Source organism: Cavia porcellus, unplaced genomic scaffold (genome assembly GCF_034190915.1).
Source record: "Cavia porcellus strain 051 isolate PalLab524CR breed Dunkin Hartley unplaced genomic scaffold, mCavPor4.1 scaffold_9, whole genome shotgun sequence".
NCBI lineage: Eukaryota > Metazoa > Chordata > Mammalia > Rodentia > Caviidae > Cavia > Cavia porcellus.
In genome coordinates, this window is record NW_026947492.1 from 24,788,005 (window position 1) to 24,804,879 (window position 16,875).

The 16,875-nt window shown below is 46.3% G+C and overlaps 1 protein-coding gene across 7 annotated transcripts in view; it reads right to left on the reverse strand.

Annotated features, from left to right (window-relative positions):
- Snx19 (sorting nexin 19) overlaps positions 1-12,670 on the reverse strand; it is a 50,133-nt gene extending 37,463 nt beyond the window's left edge. For all 7 annotated transcript variants that reach the window (XR_010049747.1, XR_010049748.1, XM_063256101.1 and 4 more), the window contains exons 1-8: positions 10,530-12,670; positions 7,660-7,801; positions 6,490-6,590; positions 6,254-6,373; positions 4,436-4,566; positions 3,178-3,274; positions 2,557-2,725; positions 191-320 (exon numbers count right to left, since the gene is read on the reverse strand). Coding sequence is in view for 5 of the 7 variants with exons in the window: in XM_063256101.1 (XP_063112171.1) it covers positions 191-320; positions 2,557-2,725; positions 3,178-3,274; positions 4,436-4,566; positions 6,254-6,373; positions 6,490-6,590; positions 7,660-7,801; positions 10,530-12,218 (2,579 nt within the window). In the remaining 2 variants the exon portion in view is untranslated. The remainder of the gene's footprint in view (positions 1-190; positions 321-2,556; positions 2,726-3,177; positions 3,275-4,435; positions 4,567-6,253; positions 6,374-6,489; positions 6,591-7,659; positions 7,802-10,529) is intronic.
- Between the last annotated feature and the right edge of the window lie 4,205 nt (positions 12,671-16,875).

The window sequence follows — 16,875 nt, forward strand, 5'->3', positions numbered from 1 at the left end:
AAAACAGGGCTATCAGTGGGAGATTTGGACATTCTCCAGGCATTGCAGCCCCTGGGACTGAGAATCTATCTTCTTGCATGGCCGCAGGTCCTTGGACCCTATGCTTCCCTTTCCTAGTGCAGGGACCCACATTCGGTCCAGCTCTGAGCATTCCGAGCTTCTGAAGCGACAGCGATCTCGGCAGCCTTACCTCTGAACAAGGGTTCCGAAGACAAGGCGGAGACATTTCTGCATGTTTTCAGTGCACAGCCATTTCCACTGCTGCATCACGAGCAAGAGGATCAGATCCAGGGCTATGTCCGCTAACTCGGTCTCCGTTCCTGGGGGACAAAAAAGCATTACAGGTAACTCAGGAGAAAGCCCCATGTCAGAAGTGTGCTTCAGGGGCCTGGGTCTCTTGAACCTTAGTGTGGACGACCATATACTTTTACAATCCCTCTGCACTGCGATCAGGATCTACGCATTGGTGTCCGGAAGTTCAGTGACTGCCCTGCACGCCTTCACAATTCTTTTATGTTCCTCATGTTGTCACCTAGTTTTTAAAAAATGCTTTACATGTAATTATTTTATTCATCTAGCTTCTGTTTCTCCTCTATTTCCTGGCATGAATTCATTCTATTCCAATAAGTGCTCCCACCTGATGACTAACTGGAACTGGCAAGGCTTCGTCCTTCCAGCCTCGCCTTCCACTCGCCCCCACAATGTACCACGGAAACGCCGTGGGCAGATCGGGGAAAGATCTGAGTTACAGTCTCCTGCAAGACTATCTCCATTACACACACCGTGGGGGCTGAGATTCAAGACGCTTTCCTTTGATTCTGAGATAACATGGTTCTAGGAAAAGCATCACACCTCCAGAAAAATGTCATGACATATACTGGTTTTGTCCCTATTTGGAAGATCTGAAGGGTCATGAATGAGCTCATCTCCATGCTAAGCTGGAGCTCCTGAACACATGTGTACGTGGAAAGAAGCGTCAGTCCTTTAAACTTGTGCCATGTGGATTTTCATTCGATCTCCTTTCCTAGAAACCCTGCCGGGAGTGCCTGACACCTCAAGTGAATGTGAGATGCTGGTCTCACTGCTCTGCTTGGTGTCACAACCACCAGTGTCTCTCAAAGTCCAAATCTCATGGGTGTGCTTCACCCACTGTGCCCAGGTGTTCATCCTTTAGAACAAGCATGCCTGCAGAGCTGCGTAAATGTGCTCGAGTGATTTCCACTTTCCTCTAAACCCCATTGAAAGAGGATTCCCTTCACCTGTACTGTACCGAGGGGCACAGGAGCTGATGAACCACCTTCTGGATATTTGCTCAAAACTGGGCTGTCTGGTTCCTTGAGAAATAGCCTCCCCTGCAATGTAATCATTTCTCAGTTCAAGCATCTGCCTGAAGCTGCCACCATGTGGCAACATTTGGTCATAGCAGTTTAAAAAAATTGAAGTAAACAAAGTACAGCTAAGCTGTCTTTAAGTAAATGTCTCTCACAGGAGCTTCTGGAATCATTTGGGCTGGAAGAAAGAAGTGCTAGGGCATAAATTCTCCCTTTAGAGGGATGAAACTTAAAATCTGTAGGCTTGATTTTGGGCAGAATGGTATTATTTTGGTCATTCTTTATATTTACGATGCCTTAGGAGTTCTGAGCTTCTTTCCCTGTCATGGCTCCTGCTTTACCTGACCAGTGAGCTACGCATGCAAACCCCACTTGTAATGTACTTAAATTGAGGGCCAAAGAGCAGAGGCCAGGTGATTTGTTCACAGGCCCCAGGAGAGAGCAGTGGAGTTGGCTTTTCTTGTTGTGACCTTCTATTCCCAGCAGAGGTCTCTGTCTTGGTAGAATCCACAACCCTTCTTCTTAAGCACACCAATTAATATTTAACCTGCCCTTCCTTTTCTGGGAAGCAAAGCTGCCCTGCCCCAAATACTCACAAGTGGAGAGCCCTCCCCTGCTCTGCTCAGGACTAGGTGGTATCTTCTGCCACAGCAGTAACTGACGCAGAAGGAACAGATCTGGGGGAAAGATGCACACCATGTCTCAGCTGCTCTACAGAATCCAGTAGATAGGTGTCAACAGCACATGTGTGATAGTAGAAGCCAGCAGTGTGGCCAGGATTATCCAGGGAAAATGTGCAGAGAACAAGCAGAGAGCCAAAACCGAACTTCCAGAAGGCTGATAAGGAAAAGCAGTGGAGCACAAGGGGACCACAAAAGAGACACAGAGAAATCCAGGAAACTGGTATCACAGACAGTGGGGAAGGATATTTACAGATATAGACAGCAGCCTCTTATGTCAGAGTGTGCCACAAATGTCTTAAATGAGATGCTGACATTACAAGCAGGGAGCAGATCCTGCTGCGTGGGGACCACTGGTGTCTGGACCCTGTTCTGCTCCAGCTGGCAGTGGGGTTGCATCCTCCTTTATCTCTATCCAGCACCTCTCAGGCTGGAGCTCGGCATACCACACGCTCAGCTGAACACAACAGAAATTAAAGCTACAAAGCTCAGTTCTCCAAGTCCTAGGCTCCTTTCTCCGGGGGAGCAGGGACCTCCCTACTTACCTGAGTCATTGCTGCTCAGGTGTTGGGCTGCAACAGTTGCACTGGGCAAGCAACTGTCCACATGTCCCTTGGGGATTTGTTCTGGGGCTCCTGCTGCCTGCATTTCCAGTACTTTTGTCTGCTTTTTAATAAACGATTCCATTCCGGACATGGACAGGATCTCTGACCCCTAAGGAAACAGGCAGAGGCACATGAAGAATGTGGACAGGAGGCAATGGATGTGGCACCCTAGGTTTCTGTATGTCTCACTTGCAAAAGAACTGTGGGCACAGACCTGCTGAATGAGCTATTCCAGGAAAGCTTCTCTTTACCCAGGTTGTAAACCCGCCACAGCACAGTCACTTCTGGACACACTCTTAGGTCTCTGTTCCCTTCCAGAAGTTGACTTTTCTTTCTGTCATTCATGCCACACTTAAGAAGCCAAGCTGACAACTCCAGACTGGTAGGAACTCAAAGTCAGCGGAGAAAACATGTTTAACAAAAATCTCAGAGGCAGACGTTATGCCCTTTAGCGGGACACAGAGCCCTCCTGATCGCAGAGACCATCTGACCTCCCATAACTGCACGGGCACTAAGCTACGTTCTCATCCTTGCAGCTCCCTGGGCTGCTTTGCTTCTTACCACATGGCTTTCCTGGAGGCAATAGAGAATCCTGTCATGTGCTTCTGTCACAGTCAGGGCTGGCGCAATTTTGCTGGATGAGAACCTCAGTCTGGACCTGGTACAGAAACACACAGCACACACAGCACAGTTCATGGTTTTGGCTGGCAGGTACCGGTAACGCATTAGGCACCAGACCTGGGACTTACTGTGCCAAGGGGCCAGGGAAGGCCGAGGTCCTCCCAGCAAGGCACCGTCTAGCCGTGCCTCTAGACGGAGCACCACTCTTCCAGTGGCAAAAGGCTTTTGCCAATAAAATGGGAACCAGTTGGTCACGGTCATATTTTCACAGGCTAGGAAAGTGGCAAGTGCATACCACGCACATTAAAAATTTGTTCAAGATTAAGTAAGTGGCACAGACTGAAGGTTTTTAGTAACGTTGCTGGTACTCTTTCAGGACAATCATTTATTCCTCTGTGTTCTACATAAAACTGGAGGGTGAGTTCCAAGTGATAAAGGTGTTTCTAGAAAAAGAAGATTCAGCAGTTCTGGCATCACAGTCATCGTTCAAACTCTGGGCATAATTTAAAAAGACCGAGCACTGTGGTCTGGTTCTGCTGGCCCTTAACATGGACAGAGACAGAGATGGACAAGGATAGTCAGTGCCCTGCCGTGTTCTCTCTCTGCCTCTTTGTAATGATCCAGATGCACATGAAATCTCCAGTAAGGCTAAGTGTGGTGCCCCTACCTTCCACATGCTGATGCGGGAGCTGCTGAGGAACAGCTGGAGCCTCAGTGTCTCAGCGAGAAGCAGCCGTCACCCAGTTACTAAAACAGGCCCTGCGGGTTTCCATTCTAGCCCTTTCCTGTTTATTGCTAGTGTATGCAATTTCTGAGCCAAGTATTCCAGAAATGATGGCAAAAAGAGATGGTTCTAAGCATTAATTCTTAGTGGAAAAGAAACATTTTGGTTTCTCAGGAAAACAGAAAAGAGGACATCAATATTCTAGAGTTTTCCTTCTTGTCACAACTCTGTGGTCACCTGGGGCCCTGGTTCCTAAGGCAAGAGCAAGCACTCAGGGCACTGCCCTTGCAGCATGTGAGTGCCCTGGTGGAGCACCAAGGCACCCTGGTCTCACTTTGCCTAAGAGCAGGTACATCAGACCTCCCTCTTCTCTTCCACATGGGTGGGGCCTGCAAACAGAATCGAGCTTGGCTCAGGGTTGGGATCAACCTGAGAATTGGGGGAAGGCTCCCAGATCACCAGAGGGCTCCTCACTTGCTGGCCTTCTTGCCTTCTGTCTGTGGCTTGCTCTCATTCTCGGCCTCACTCAGCTCCTCCGTGGGGCTCTGGGGCTCAGAGCGAGGAAATGCGGTCTTCAATGTGTCCACAATGGCACTCACCACCATCTGCAGGGCCAGAGGGGCGGGTCAGTCAGTGCGCTCAGTCCCCAGAAGGAAAGCAACCCACCGCAGAACAATCACCTCACTGTGCTTTGCGCAATAGGACAGGCATGGTGCCAGGCCACCAAGCTCAGCCTTCTCCACCAGCAAAGTCAACACCACTCAATGACAACAATCCTCCTTCCTCTGTGGCCATAAAAATCTCCTTATTGCAGAGTAAGACAAATAATGCAACGGAGAAAGCAGCCAAAACAAATCATGAACTAAGTAAAAGCCAACCTGGAAGTTTTTTAGGCTGGAGAATGCTTTTCATGTTCAGTTTTTTCCCCCCTTTTTACATTAAAAGGTGATATCGAGTCATGGAGCAAAGAACTCTTTTTTTTTTTTTTTTCCAGTCCACAGTTTCTTTAGGTACAAAACATAAATATCATTCAGGTCAAAATTCAGGTATTCTGGAGTTAATATTAACTTTGGTACTACCAGGAGAAAACCTAATAATCTTCAATGAAGAATGAGAATGGTCTCTACTTCTCAGAATGAGAAAATAACACACATTTACTTCAAAAAGAAAACATACAAATAAAGTCCTCAACTATCAAGAAATGGAAGGAAGCCCTTCCTGTCCTTGGTGCCTCTTGCCAACGAACACTGCTAGCAGAGAGCTGTCCCAAGGCTCTGTTTCCTTGTTCAGTCACGGTCTCCCCCAGGGGCATGATCAGCACGTGTAGGACAAGGCTGAATGTCACCGAGCCCACTGGGGATGCCAGGGAGAACACAGCAGGTCAGGTGCAGAGGACTGCATCAGCACACAGATACTGGGAGGACACAACTTGCTCTCCAGGCTCCAGAACTACAGACTGTGGGCGGTCTCCACGTGTCCCATTTACTCCTGCATCACTGGTGAGTAACGCAGGTATCCACCTGGGAAACACTGAGCTGGTGAGCACACACTCTGCACAGACTCTGATAAGCTCTGTCCAGTGTGTGGTTTTTCCCATAGCAGCGGATGCCCCCCGATGCCTGCCCTGTGTAGTGGATGTCTCCTGACATCTGTCCTATGTAATTTTATTTTACTTTGCTCCTCCAACCCTAGATGAGAAGATGGAGGCCCCTCCTCTTCTGCCAGTGTTTCTCATCCAAGTAAGTACATGGCTGTCTTCTACTGGACACAAACCTCAGGATTCTTCCTTGGAGATGCGATACCAGCTGGTCAGTACAGTTGACATGTGCGGGTGTGCTGCACAGATGTCCTAACATCTGCAGGTGCTGATATATTTTTATGAAGAAGGTACAGCTCTCTGCACACTGTCTCCGGCAGAGAAGCATCACATCATCTAAGTCTGCTTAGTGTTCTGTCTGTGGGCTCCCCTTCCTGAAGAATCAATGCGGGAATCCCTTGTCTATGGAGGCTCACATGTCCCCTTACATACTCCCTCTAAGAGACAATATCAGGTTCCTGGAGGAGCAGAGATTTCATACACTTATAGAATTAGGGTTCTGTCTACTAACAGCTGCTCACTAGGATTCAGCAAGTTGAAGACCTAACCACTATTTGGCAAAAGGTCTTAAAAGTTCTAGTACATGTTCTATTGCGTGTACCCCATGTTCTAGCTCCCTGACTTTCCAAGCCCAAACTCCACTCAGCAAACATGCCGCATTTACAGCATAAGCTGTGTAGTGGCCCTCCGGGTACCTTGTCTATCCGAGACACCATGAACGGTTTCTTCACAAAGGCGATACGAGCATCAGTGTTCAGAGCAAGGAACTCCTGTACCTCCTCACTGTTAGCAATCTCAGGAATGGCACAGAGTTGCTGCAAAAATAAGACAAGAGGGTTTTAATAAGCAATTTCAGTCCCCACATCTCTCTTTGTTACCTTGGGCAGGTGCCAGTCAGAATGAGAGCAAAGCTAGAAGAGAAGATGCTGACCTTCAGGAATGATTCCAGGAGGCTTTTCCGGGCTTCTACTCTGTCACTGTCCATGTTTCCAAAAGGAAGATCTGGAAAGAGCTTTTTTGGACCCTTTACATCTTCAAAACAAAAATGAGATTCATTCATTATACATTCACAAAAAGCTTATTAATTAAAAATACAGAAAGTGACTACTGACTATACTGAGTATATTTCCCTGGGATTTTTCACTTAACTTCAGGAGTTCCACATATACCCACAGGGATATGACAAATGCAAGGTACTCCTATCACTGCCAAGTGTAACAATGGCTATCAAAGTGAGGGCTCTGAGTCCAGTGGAGCTACTGGACTAGTTCTAGTGCTACTGTAATAATGATCTTTCTGTGACTTTATTTTCTATAGAGTGGGATGGTACCTTGGTTCTCCCAAAGGAAGTCCTAGAAAACTGAAAATCAAAACAGCAGCCCTTGCCAGCCTCTCCGGGCTGGGCCTGCCATCTCTCTCACTCCGTGGCTACTCTGCAGCTGCCTGCGGCTGGCATTTTCGATCTCTGGTTGTCACAGCTGACTATTTTCTGGCTAGGTCTTATTTTCAGGGAGAGAGGGTGGCAGTTGTCTCACAGGTTGTGAGGATGAAACCGAGCAGGTGTCAGGTGTTTAGAAGAGAACCCGTTAGGAACGAGCTCAACTTGGTATTAGATGTTGTTATTAAGACAATAAATGTGTAACATATGCCCAAACCTACTAAAATGTTTATGTGGGTGATTGACATTTTTACAAACAAAGTAACGAGTTATTAGCTTATTCTTAGAGTTAAATTTATACCATTTTCTTTTTTCTGTGCTGTGAAGATGCTGAACAGCATAAAAAACTTGTGGTTGTTAAAGGAAAGGAAGTGATGAGGATTTCTGGGTAACATTTTAATATTTGAAAATTATCAATCTATGGTTCTGAGAAAGTTTAACTGCTCACTGTCTCATGGGCACAGGCAGAAAAGTGAATTTTAAGCTTAAAGGGGTTTAGTGCCAAGGACAGACAGCCTCAAGAGGGACAGGTCAGAACTGTCCATCACCTAAACCTTGAAACTTCTAAGTAAGACCTGGGGAAGAGAGAATCCTAGTTCTGTACTCCCACCCCAAAATCCCGCCACACATTCAGGTCAGGGTGGCACCAGGGTGGATGCTGACTTTTGATGAACTTCCGCAGATCTGGTTTCTCCTCCAGACGGGTCTGCAGGTTCAAGAACTCCCGGTAGCGGCGGTTCACGGTGTGGTAGGCCAGCTGCTGCAGGCCACTGCTGCCCTCACTACTGTGCAGGGCGGTCTCGTACTGTTGGAGGAACAGAGAGCTGCTGACTGATGAGCCGTGTCAAGGACTTCTACTCAGGTGCTGAAGACCACTTACTCACTGGCACACAGTAACAGCGAGTGGACCTCAAGAGAGGCAGAAGAGGTCCCCGCCCTGCTGCAAACCTGCTACATCTGAGTGGAACAGCTCAAACTCTAAAAGCAGCTGACTTAAAGAATGAAATCTACTTTCTGATATATTCAGCCCACAAAGTCAGAAATGAGTTCACTGCTCCTGCTTTGGCCATGCAAAAGCTTCCTCCCGTCAGATACGAGCCTTTATTTACAGAAATGGCTATATCACTCTTTTTTAATCTTAAAGATCGAGAGTAAACCAGAAGGCATATTAGCCATAAAAATGACATTTCTATCATTTTTAAATTACAGGCAGGACCTTTTAAGGGGAAAACCATTTTGCCATTAACTCAGCCAGTGATGGTATCTCTTAAAAGCAGGAAGAGCAAACGATTTCAAACAGCAGATGGGTAGAAGTCATTTGTTTGCTTGGAATGAATTAAAGGACATGCATTTTTGTTTTGCTTTGGGCAGATTTATCTTCCTAAATATTATTCCTAAAAGTAAACTGAAATTTTTCCTAAGTATAGGGTACCTAATGTTTGCATCAAGTCACATGATGAGCAGAGATGCGGTTACAGGATCTGCGTCCCCACCCTCCACATGCCCAGAGGACTGCCTGGTTCCTCGTGTGCTGCTGGAAGACTGTGCACCCTGAATAAGGAAGCCGGGGCTCAGTACAGGCGCAGGAGCTCAGATATAGTGGGAGAACTCTGTGCGTGCCGACTCTTACTAGGAAACGGTTGGTTAGTTATTGTTTGGCAGTACTGTCCTGCGACCATGACGGAAACAACTATTTCCTTGTTGGCTGGACTTCAGGCTGGTGCACAAAAATTTTCCAGAGGTAGAGAGGGCGATGTATTCACAATGAGCTGAGGTGCGTCAAGGAGTTTCTCAGACTAGTATGGAAAGGAAAGACAGACAGGCAGAATTTGGGGGAGGGGGACTCTCATCCTTGGAGTAGCTGAGAATTATGATGCTCTCTCTAGGATATTCTGCTCCTTGAGAGAGAAGAGTTAATTCTCATGTGTTCACTTCCATTATATAAAGGGAAGATTGTTTCACTATGAGATGTGTAAATGACATCGATATATAATTTAGAACCATGTCCACATGGAAATTTAAACCCAATCTCAAACTATGCACAACTGGCTATGTGATTTTGTTACTCACTGCTCATCTGCCCTGTTCTAATCTATTAGTATATGTTTGCAGTATTAATGATTACATTTATTCTGGGGAGTTGGTACTTGTACCTAACGCATCTTAATTCCTTCTTTTGAGCCCCCCCATCCCAATTTCTGGGTGCTGTTACTCTTAGCAAAAGATCTCAATTTCTTATCATTCATCATTTCATTTGTTCTTCATTTGTGTTTTGGGATTCTCATGAGACCATAATGTTAACTAAAATGAATCGGACACATTTTGCCTTTTCTAATGCCAACGTTAAATAGGTAGCGATCAGTGTCAAAATCTGCAGTAAAAGAGGAGCAATAGATAATAGGAAAAAGACAGATCTAAAAATTTTTATCAACTTCATTTTTCTACTGATGAGGAAGGAAAACTGTCAATTAATACAATGTTGGAACAACCAGAAGCCAACAAGAGAAAGTTGCAGGTCATCTGGAGTTAGAAGAACAAAAAGGCAGGCAAAATGTTAATCAAGATACACCTATGCTTTGAGGTTAGCCTGAGTTATTCATGACCAGATATCTATACTTCTAAAATCTACCTATTTTATAATGAGTGTGTATATGTGTGTGTGTGTGTGTGGAGAGGCATGTGTGTGCACACTTCTTTCTAATTATTTCTATTGTTTTAACTTAAAAAATATGTCATAATGTTGTTTTTTTTTTTTTCAAAATGTTAAATCATGATGCAGCTAAGTTCAACAGACTAGGGAAAGCACTCTTTCTTTTAACTAGACTGGGATTTTACCAGGAGGAATGCAGTAACCACACCTGTGCTCATGTTTGGACTCTGAAAGAAATGCAAGAAGGCAAGTAAAATCCAATAGATAGGGTCCTGCCCAGGAATCCTCTCACCAAAATTCTTCCTTCCTACTTTCTTTTGTTCTTTTAAAAAAATATTAAAATCTTTTGTACTTTATTTTGGGAAGGCAGAAGGTACCCCTTCAGAGGGTACTGTAAATTCCTTATTCCCAGAGATATTCAAGCACAAATTTGGAAACCACTGGGCAGAGAAGCTATGAAAAGGGCTGGTTAGATTACAGCAGATCCTGCAAAATGCCCTCTATGTTACCTCCACATTCTACTTTCAAAAATATATATAATCCTGGAATTCATCCTTTGAAATTCTCATTCAGAATCTTTCAATCTGTCAGAATTAGTATACCACATTTAAAAAGCAGCCTAAGCAATTATGAAACACAGTTGAGTTTTGGAACCACTGAAAACTGTGACCGCCAATATTCTAACAATCCTGAGCTTCTGGGTTTGTTTGTGTGGGTAAAGAATAAGTCTACTCTGCTTTACAAATTAATTAGCTTCAGCCCATCCACACATGCTTGCTGAATTAAACACAGCAAAGAGCTGTCTCCCCTGAGAACATTCACTGAGTACTCTCCAAACCCACTCCCAGCCCAGAGTGGGTGCCCACAACTCTAATCCAGTTACCTTCACAGTATAGAGTGTGTATGGGTGGAATCCAGTGCCACTGTGCTCTCGGGCGGTGATGGTGCCAGTAATACGAAGGTTCTGGATGACAACCGGTCCATCTGGACTGCTCAGGGGCTCAAAGCTGAAGGTGCCTGAGCTGAGAGGCCCAGTTGGAGAGGAAGAAAGTGAAACCTGTGGCAAAGTAGGATCCAGGGAACTCACAGCATCAGTGAGATCCTTCTCTAGGCACGAGGGTCGTGGGGGGCAGGTTTTTTCTGGTGTCTCTGGTAAAGCTGTCAGAGCGGTAACATCCGGTTCTACTTCCTTTTCTACACTGTCAATCTGGATTTCTGGGCAGGAATTTAGCATGGACTCCAGCAGACCTGACTCTGTTTCTGTCCCTGGAACCTCCTCAGCTTCTGCTCCTTCAGTGCCCTCAGATCCCTCACTATCCTTAGGCTCCAAAACCTGAGACTCTTCTAGGGCACACAAGGCATCCTGGATTCTGTGAGACAGGAAGTTGCCCGGAGTCATTAGCATGATAGTTTCTTTACCCAGTTCAGAGAGGGGAGACTCCAGCTCTGAGTCTTCACATAAGAACAAGGGGCCTCGGATATTTGGATGTAGAAAATGAGATGAGTTGTTTCCTACTTTTCTTTCTTCAAGCATTCCACCCAAATCTGCCTCTATAGCTTCATGACCTTCTTCAATCTCAGGGGAGGGGCCGGCTTCACTGGAGTTCAGAAGCGATGTAGCTGCTCCAGGAGAGGGGGCTCTCCCTTCTGGTAGACTGTCCACTTCTAGAATCAGTGGCAGTGATGTGGGCACGGAGGGCTGCTCCAGATCACCAGGGGTGCATAATGGTTTAGTTGCTTGTTTGAGATCATTTCTGGCCCTGGAAAAGATACTTACAAGTATAAGGTGGATCCAATCAGGATCTGACAACTTGTTGATCAGTGGTAAGATTACATTGCAAGTAATGAGTTCGACCACTACATGCCGTCCAGTCCTAGTATCCAAGTGGGGCTTGGGTACCAGACCTTTAAGTAACAAATTCACAACGCTACGGGTATATGTGACCTCGGTGGTAGGGTTATGCAGAGCAGGGTGGGGGGCAGTAGCCCGGCAATATGCCTCCCAGAGCTCAGAAGGTGGAACTGGACCACTCTGCTTCCCTTCAGTGGCCTCCTTTGCCTGAATATAGCTTTGCAGGTGACAACCGCAGAGGGTCAGAACCGTCTGGGTGAGAGCACGGCTGTCCACCATGCCCATTCTCCTCCGAAGCTCCTGTACCAACCCCTTCATGGCCGCTTCTATCTCTTCCTTAAAGGCTGACTCCTGGCTCACTGAGTGATACCAGGATAACACAAAATCACGAGTAATCATCTGGATAGTGCGGTTGATCAGGAGGTCCAGCTGTCTTTCTGCTTCGGGACACGGAGGGCAGGAGGGCACCGAGATGAAGCGTTCCAGGTGCAGTCGACCCGAAGCCCCTACAATGGCACCGGAGCCTAGCCATCCTCCCAGCACCACGAACAACGCAGAGAGAAGGCACAGAAGCCACACGTTGACCAGGAGGTGGATGACCAGGAGCCAGCCGAGCAAGACCCCCACAACCATCAGCTTCCGGCCACTCCATAGATTACTGGGGTGACAGCTGGACTCCGCTTGCGTCTCCTGGGTGGGAAGCCCGGTCTCTGTCTTCATGGCTGAAAGAAGGAAGGTCTCCGGAGGTCAGTCTTTTTCAAACTCACTTCAGTGGCAAGGAAGGAGGAATGGACTGCGATCCTGACAGGAGGGAATGGGCTTCTGTGCTGATATCAGAATGACCGGGGCTCGGGGCTGTCGGCGTCCCACAGGTACTACAAAGCGACAGCGGCAGTCCGTTCCCGCCGGGCGCCGTCCCCAGCGCCCTCCGCCAGCCGGCGCCAGCGGGGGAAAGGCCGAGCCGCAGCGCAGCGCGGCGGCGCCCCGGGAGCGCGGAGGGCGGTGCCGAGACGCTCGCGCTCGCGGTCAGCGGCGGCCGGGGAAGTGGCGCATGTCGCCCGGGCCTTCGCGCCCAGCTCGGCCCGGACCGGACACATTGGTGACCCCACCCACGGCTTCGGCCCGCAACGACGCAGGCTCAGGCGGCTCAGGAGGCCTCGGTCCCCCAAAGCTCCTCGCCTGCTGTCCGGGGACAGCTTCCGGGTCGCGGGCGCGGGGCATGCTGGGAGGGCGGCCGCGCATGAGCGCGGTGATGCTTCCGCCCCCTAGTGGCAAGGGGCTGGTGGTGACGCTGCGGGCGCGCCTGTGTCTTCCACCCTCAATCTATGCTCTCAAAGGCTGGTTGCGATTCCCAAAGTGTCTTGCGGCCTTGCCACGAGACCCGCAGACCCAGACTTCTGCTGGGGCGCCTTTAAAGTTTGCTTTAGCTCTGGTTATTGCGTGCCCTCTACCCGCATCCCTTCCAGCTTGGAAGAGGGTAGAGACGATCCAGTTAATGCCACTCACACGGGGTGTACACCTTTCTTTTGCCAGGTTGATTTTAGCATCCACCGGCTCCCTCCAAGCATCTGTCCCCTTCCTTTCTTGGTTCCCAGCTCGTCTTTCTTGTTCTCTGCAATGGCAAACTCCAAGTCATAAAACATAATACAGAGACAGGTTTATTCCTTAAACTTCATGGACTGCATCACAAAATCAGGTTTGTGATTTGGGGGTTACTAATGGCACTACCTGAGAGGTCACATACGTGAAGCTTCTGCGGGGCACTGTTACTGTGGTGGGTAGCACGGAGGAATGGAAGCTGTCTTTGTCCTAATCTCCTGGGGCGAACTGAGGGAATACATGACAAGCACATAAAAGGGTAGTTAATAAAGCGAGTCTGTAGAGGATACAGCAAAAGGCTAAATCTTACTGGTATTTGGGGGAAGGAAAATCACTGTGAGTTGCAGTGGTTACGGGCATCCTGTAGAAAAGGTAGCTTTTATTCGGTTCCTCAAGAGTGAGGGATTCTTTCTGTTCGTCGTTGTTTTCTTTCTCTCTCCCCCAAATGCATAGCAAAAGAAGGCAAAGGTGGAGATGTGTTTTTAGATAATTTGTAGTGTCTTTGGTTTGTTCTCTATATTTGATTGTTTTGAGGTTTAGTGTTACACAAACTGAATTACCTATAGGAAGATTAAATGTCTGACAATAGAACTGAACATGTGTACATGCATTTGTGTCCCTTGGTGTGAAGCCAGCTTCTTTTCTCTGTTGTAGTCTTTAGAAATTCTGTTTGCAATGCAGTTGTTCTCTTTACACTAGCACAGGACATATATAATTGTCACAGAGCTGCTCCCAGTCGCCTATGCTCAGCATACTCTACTCTGTCAGAAGCCTTTTGTCATGACAGCGCCACTCCCTAGATGGTTAAAGGAATCTTCGGTCAAATTCCAGCTAAAACTGTGCCAACAAGAAACATATTGCAGCTTCTTCTGGCATTTCAATTTCTACTCCTGGTTCAAAGATCTGTTTTTAATGCAAAATGAGCCATCCCTTAGATGTGAGGAGTGGTTCATGACTGACTGCTTCTACAGCAAACAGTGCAGTGTAGGACCAGTGTCCAGTAAGAAGATGCCAACATCCCTGAAATCTCAGAATGCCAGTTCATACTTCCACTGCACACTCCACTGCTACTCAAGGCCCCACAAAAAAGGAACATCAGAAGTGGACACTTCCTCTCTTTGTCCTTCCAGACCATTCCATTGTTCTTGGAAACAGTTAAGATAGCAGTGCCCTAGAAAAGTATTTCTGCCACCTAGTTGGGAACTAAAACACATAAGCAAATTATGGAGGAACTAAGGGTGCTGCTGAAGACCTTTCATGGCAGCTGAGAGAAAGTTTTCAGTGAAGCAAGATCCGGAATGTTCAGGGTAGTCGGGACTGACCTTGTAAGTGGGCGCGATGCCACCTGACCAGATGGTCTGGAGCACTGAAGTAGCCAAGAGTGTCTTCCTGATTCTGAAGCAGATTTGATAGACATGCCAATGCACTTGTCATTTGGACAGGCATGAGTTTCTGCCTAGGGGTCTGGGATATTTAGTCTCCAAACAGATTAATCACTAGGAGGAAGTGAGAGCCATGACTGATGTGCAGTGGTGTGTGTGTGTGCACCTGAGTGTGGTGTGGGGATGCTGTCTGGCCACACCACTCATCCTTTTGTGAGGTCCTGCCTTCTTGTCTTATCATTTTGGGTAATATTAAATGCTTAGCTCTAGAGTGTTGGGGATACCAAGATAAATAGGCATGTTATTCATTTTACCCTATTTAAAGAAGAGATATACAGAAAGAAAATTGTAATTAGAGACCATCTCACATTTAACATGATGTGCTATGATTTTGGCAATAGAAATGTGTACAGTAGAATGGAAACACAAAACAGGAATGGTTAATTGGGGAATGGGTGGCTAATAAAATGTTTACTCATTCATAATAAAATAGAGATAAATTGAATATATTTTACAAAAATATGGAGCTGAGAGGGGATAGGTAAAGGAGATGGGTTCTTTAGGTAGCAGCATGCAAGTGAGACAGGGACAGGAGAGCAAATGGCACTGTGATAAGAGGCCAGACTATAATCAGCTCTGCTCAACTGCAATGTTCTCTCAAAAAACCAAAGCCATGGAAACTTCCTACAGGGTGGTTCAGTGATGTGACAGGTGAGTGGAGAAGAGGTGACGGTGCACGCTTGTTCACATGAAGGCAGAAGGGGAATGAATGGTGAGGTGGGAGAAGGCAGAGGGACTAAGGTTACAGGTCACGGATTTGTAATGGCATCGGTGGAGACCGAGGAGTGATTTTCTCCTGAGTGTTTTCAGTATAGGAGAGAAGGAAGCAGTACATGAGCTCTTGTCTCCTGGAGATGATCAGGGGCAGATGAAAAGGTAGATAAATGATAAATGGTTAAGACCTTGATATCCTGAGAAAAGAGGCACTAGAATTATAAATTATGGTGTCAAAGAAAGGAAATAAAGCCATAAAATGTAGCAAATTGTAAAATAGGGTTAGGAGTACTGGGGAGAACTGTTTCTAAGATGACAATATGTAATCTATTAACTAGTGATTTCTTACTGTATATTTTTTTCTTGAAATTCTGTACTACTTGTACCCTTTTACTGCTTTTTTTTCTCTTTAAATAAAAAATTCTTCATATGTTCTGAAAAAAAAGAAAGAAGTGAGCAGAACAAAGGTTAATGGTTATGGATAGATATACAGAGCCTGTGTAAGTATCCTAATGCTATGTCACCAAATTGCCACCAACTTCGTGCTTTCCAGAAATACAGATTTATTGTCTTCCTGTTCTGAAAGTCTGAACTAGGTTGGCAGGGCTGTATTCCTTGTGGAGGCCAGAGGGGGACAATCTGTTTTTCTGTTCTTTCCAGCTTTTAGAGGCCACCTGTGTTCTTTGGCTTGTGGCCCTACATTGCTCGAGGCCCTGCTTCTGTTGTTACATCTCTTTCTCACTCTGAATCTCCTGTCTTTCTTTTATAAGGACCTTTGTGATGACATTGGGCTGCCTCCTATCAGTCAGGGTAATCTTCCCATCTCAAGATTCTTAATGAAGAATCTGATCTCTGCCATTCTGAGATGAACAGAGACCACATTAACCCACCCTTACTGCTGTACTTGTGCACTCATTGTAAATGCATAATCATGGGTTGATAAGGCCTAGTAATCATAGCTGCAATCCATAACTCCCATCATGACTCAGCCTTGTGATTGACAAGTAACAGAGAATCACTCTACATTCTAGAGCCTTGTCCCTGATGAATAACCCTACCCTTTTCATGGGATCCACCCCTCTTATCCACTCCTATAAATGCCTTATAGCCTGTATGAGAGTAGCCTGTCTGGTTTCTAGTGCTGGAGTCGTCTCTCTGCAGTTTATTCTGAATAAACCTGTCCTGTGAGCTTCTTTTCCTTTTTCCTAACACTTAAGACTATTTGCCAAGTAAAGCAACATATTCATAGATTTTGCGGATTAGGATGCAGACATAGCTGGAAAGGGGGAATATTATTTGGCCTATACAGAGCCTAAATATTTAGAGATGATCAAGTCTGGCTGTGGACAAATAAGTTCCCCAAGTAGGCTATGTACAATATGTTAGGGTAGAGGAAGAAATTTTGAGTCTATGGTTCTTGAGAACGATATTCTACCTGGGCTTCAAAGTCATCAATACAGTGAGTACCTGATTTACAAACGAGTTTCATTCCAGGAGGATGTTCATATGATGGATTTGCTCATAAACCTGTCCAAAGACTTATACACCTTTGACACAAATTTACAGTGTAAAGCATAAAAAGCCAAATGCAAGGTCTGTCCATATCTGTGACAGTTCACAAT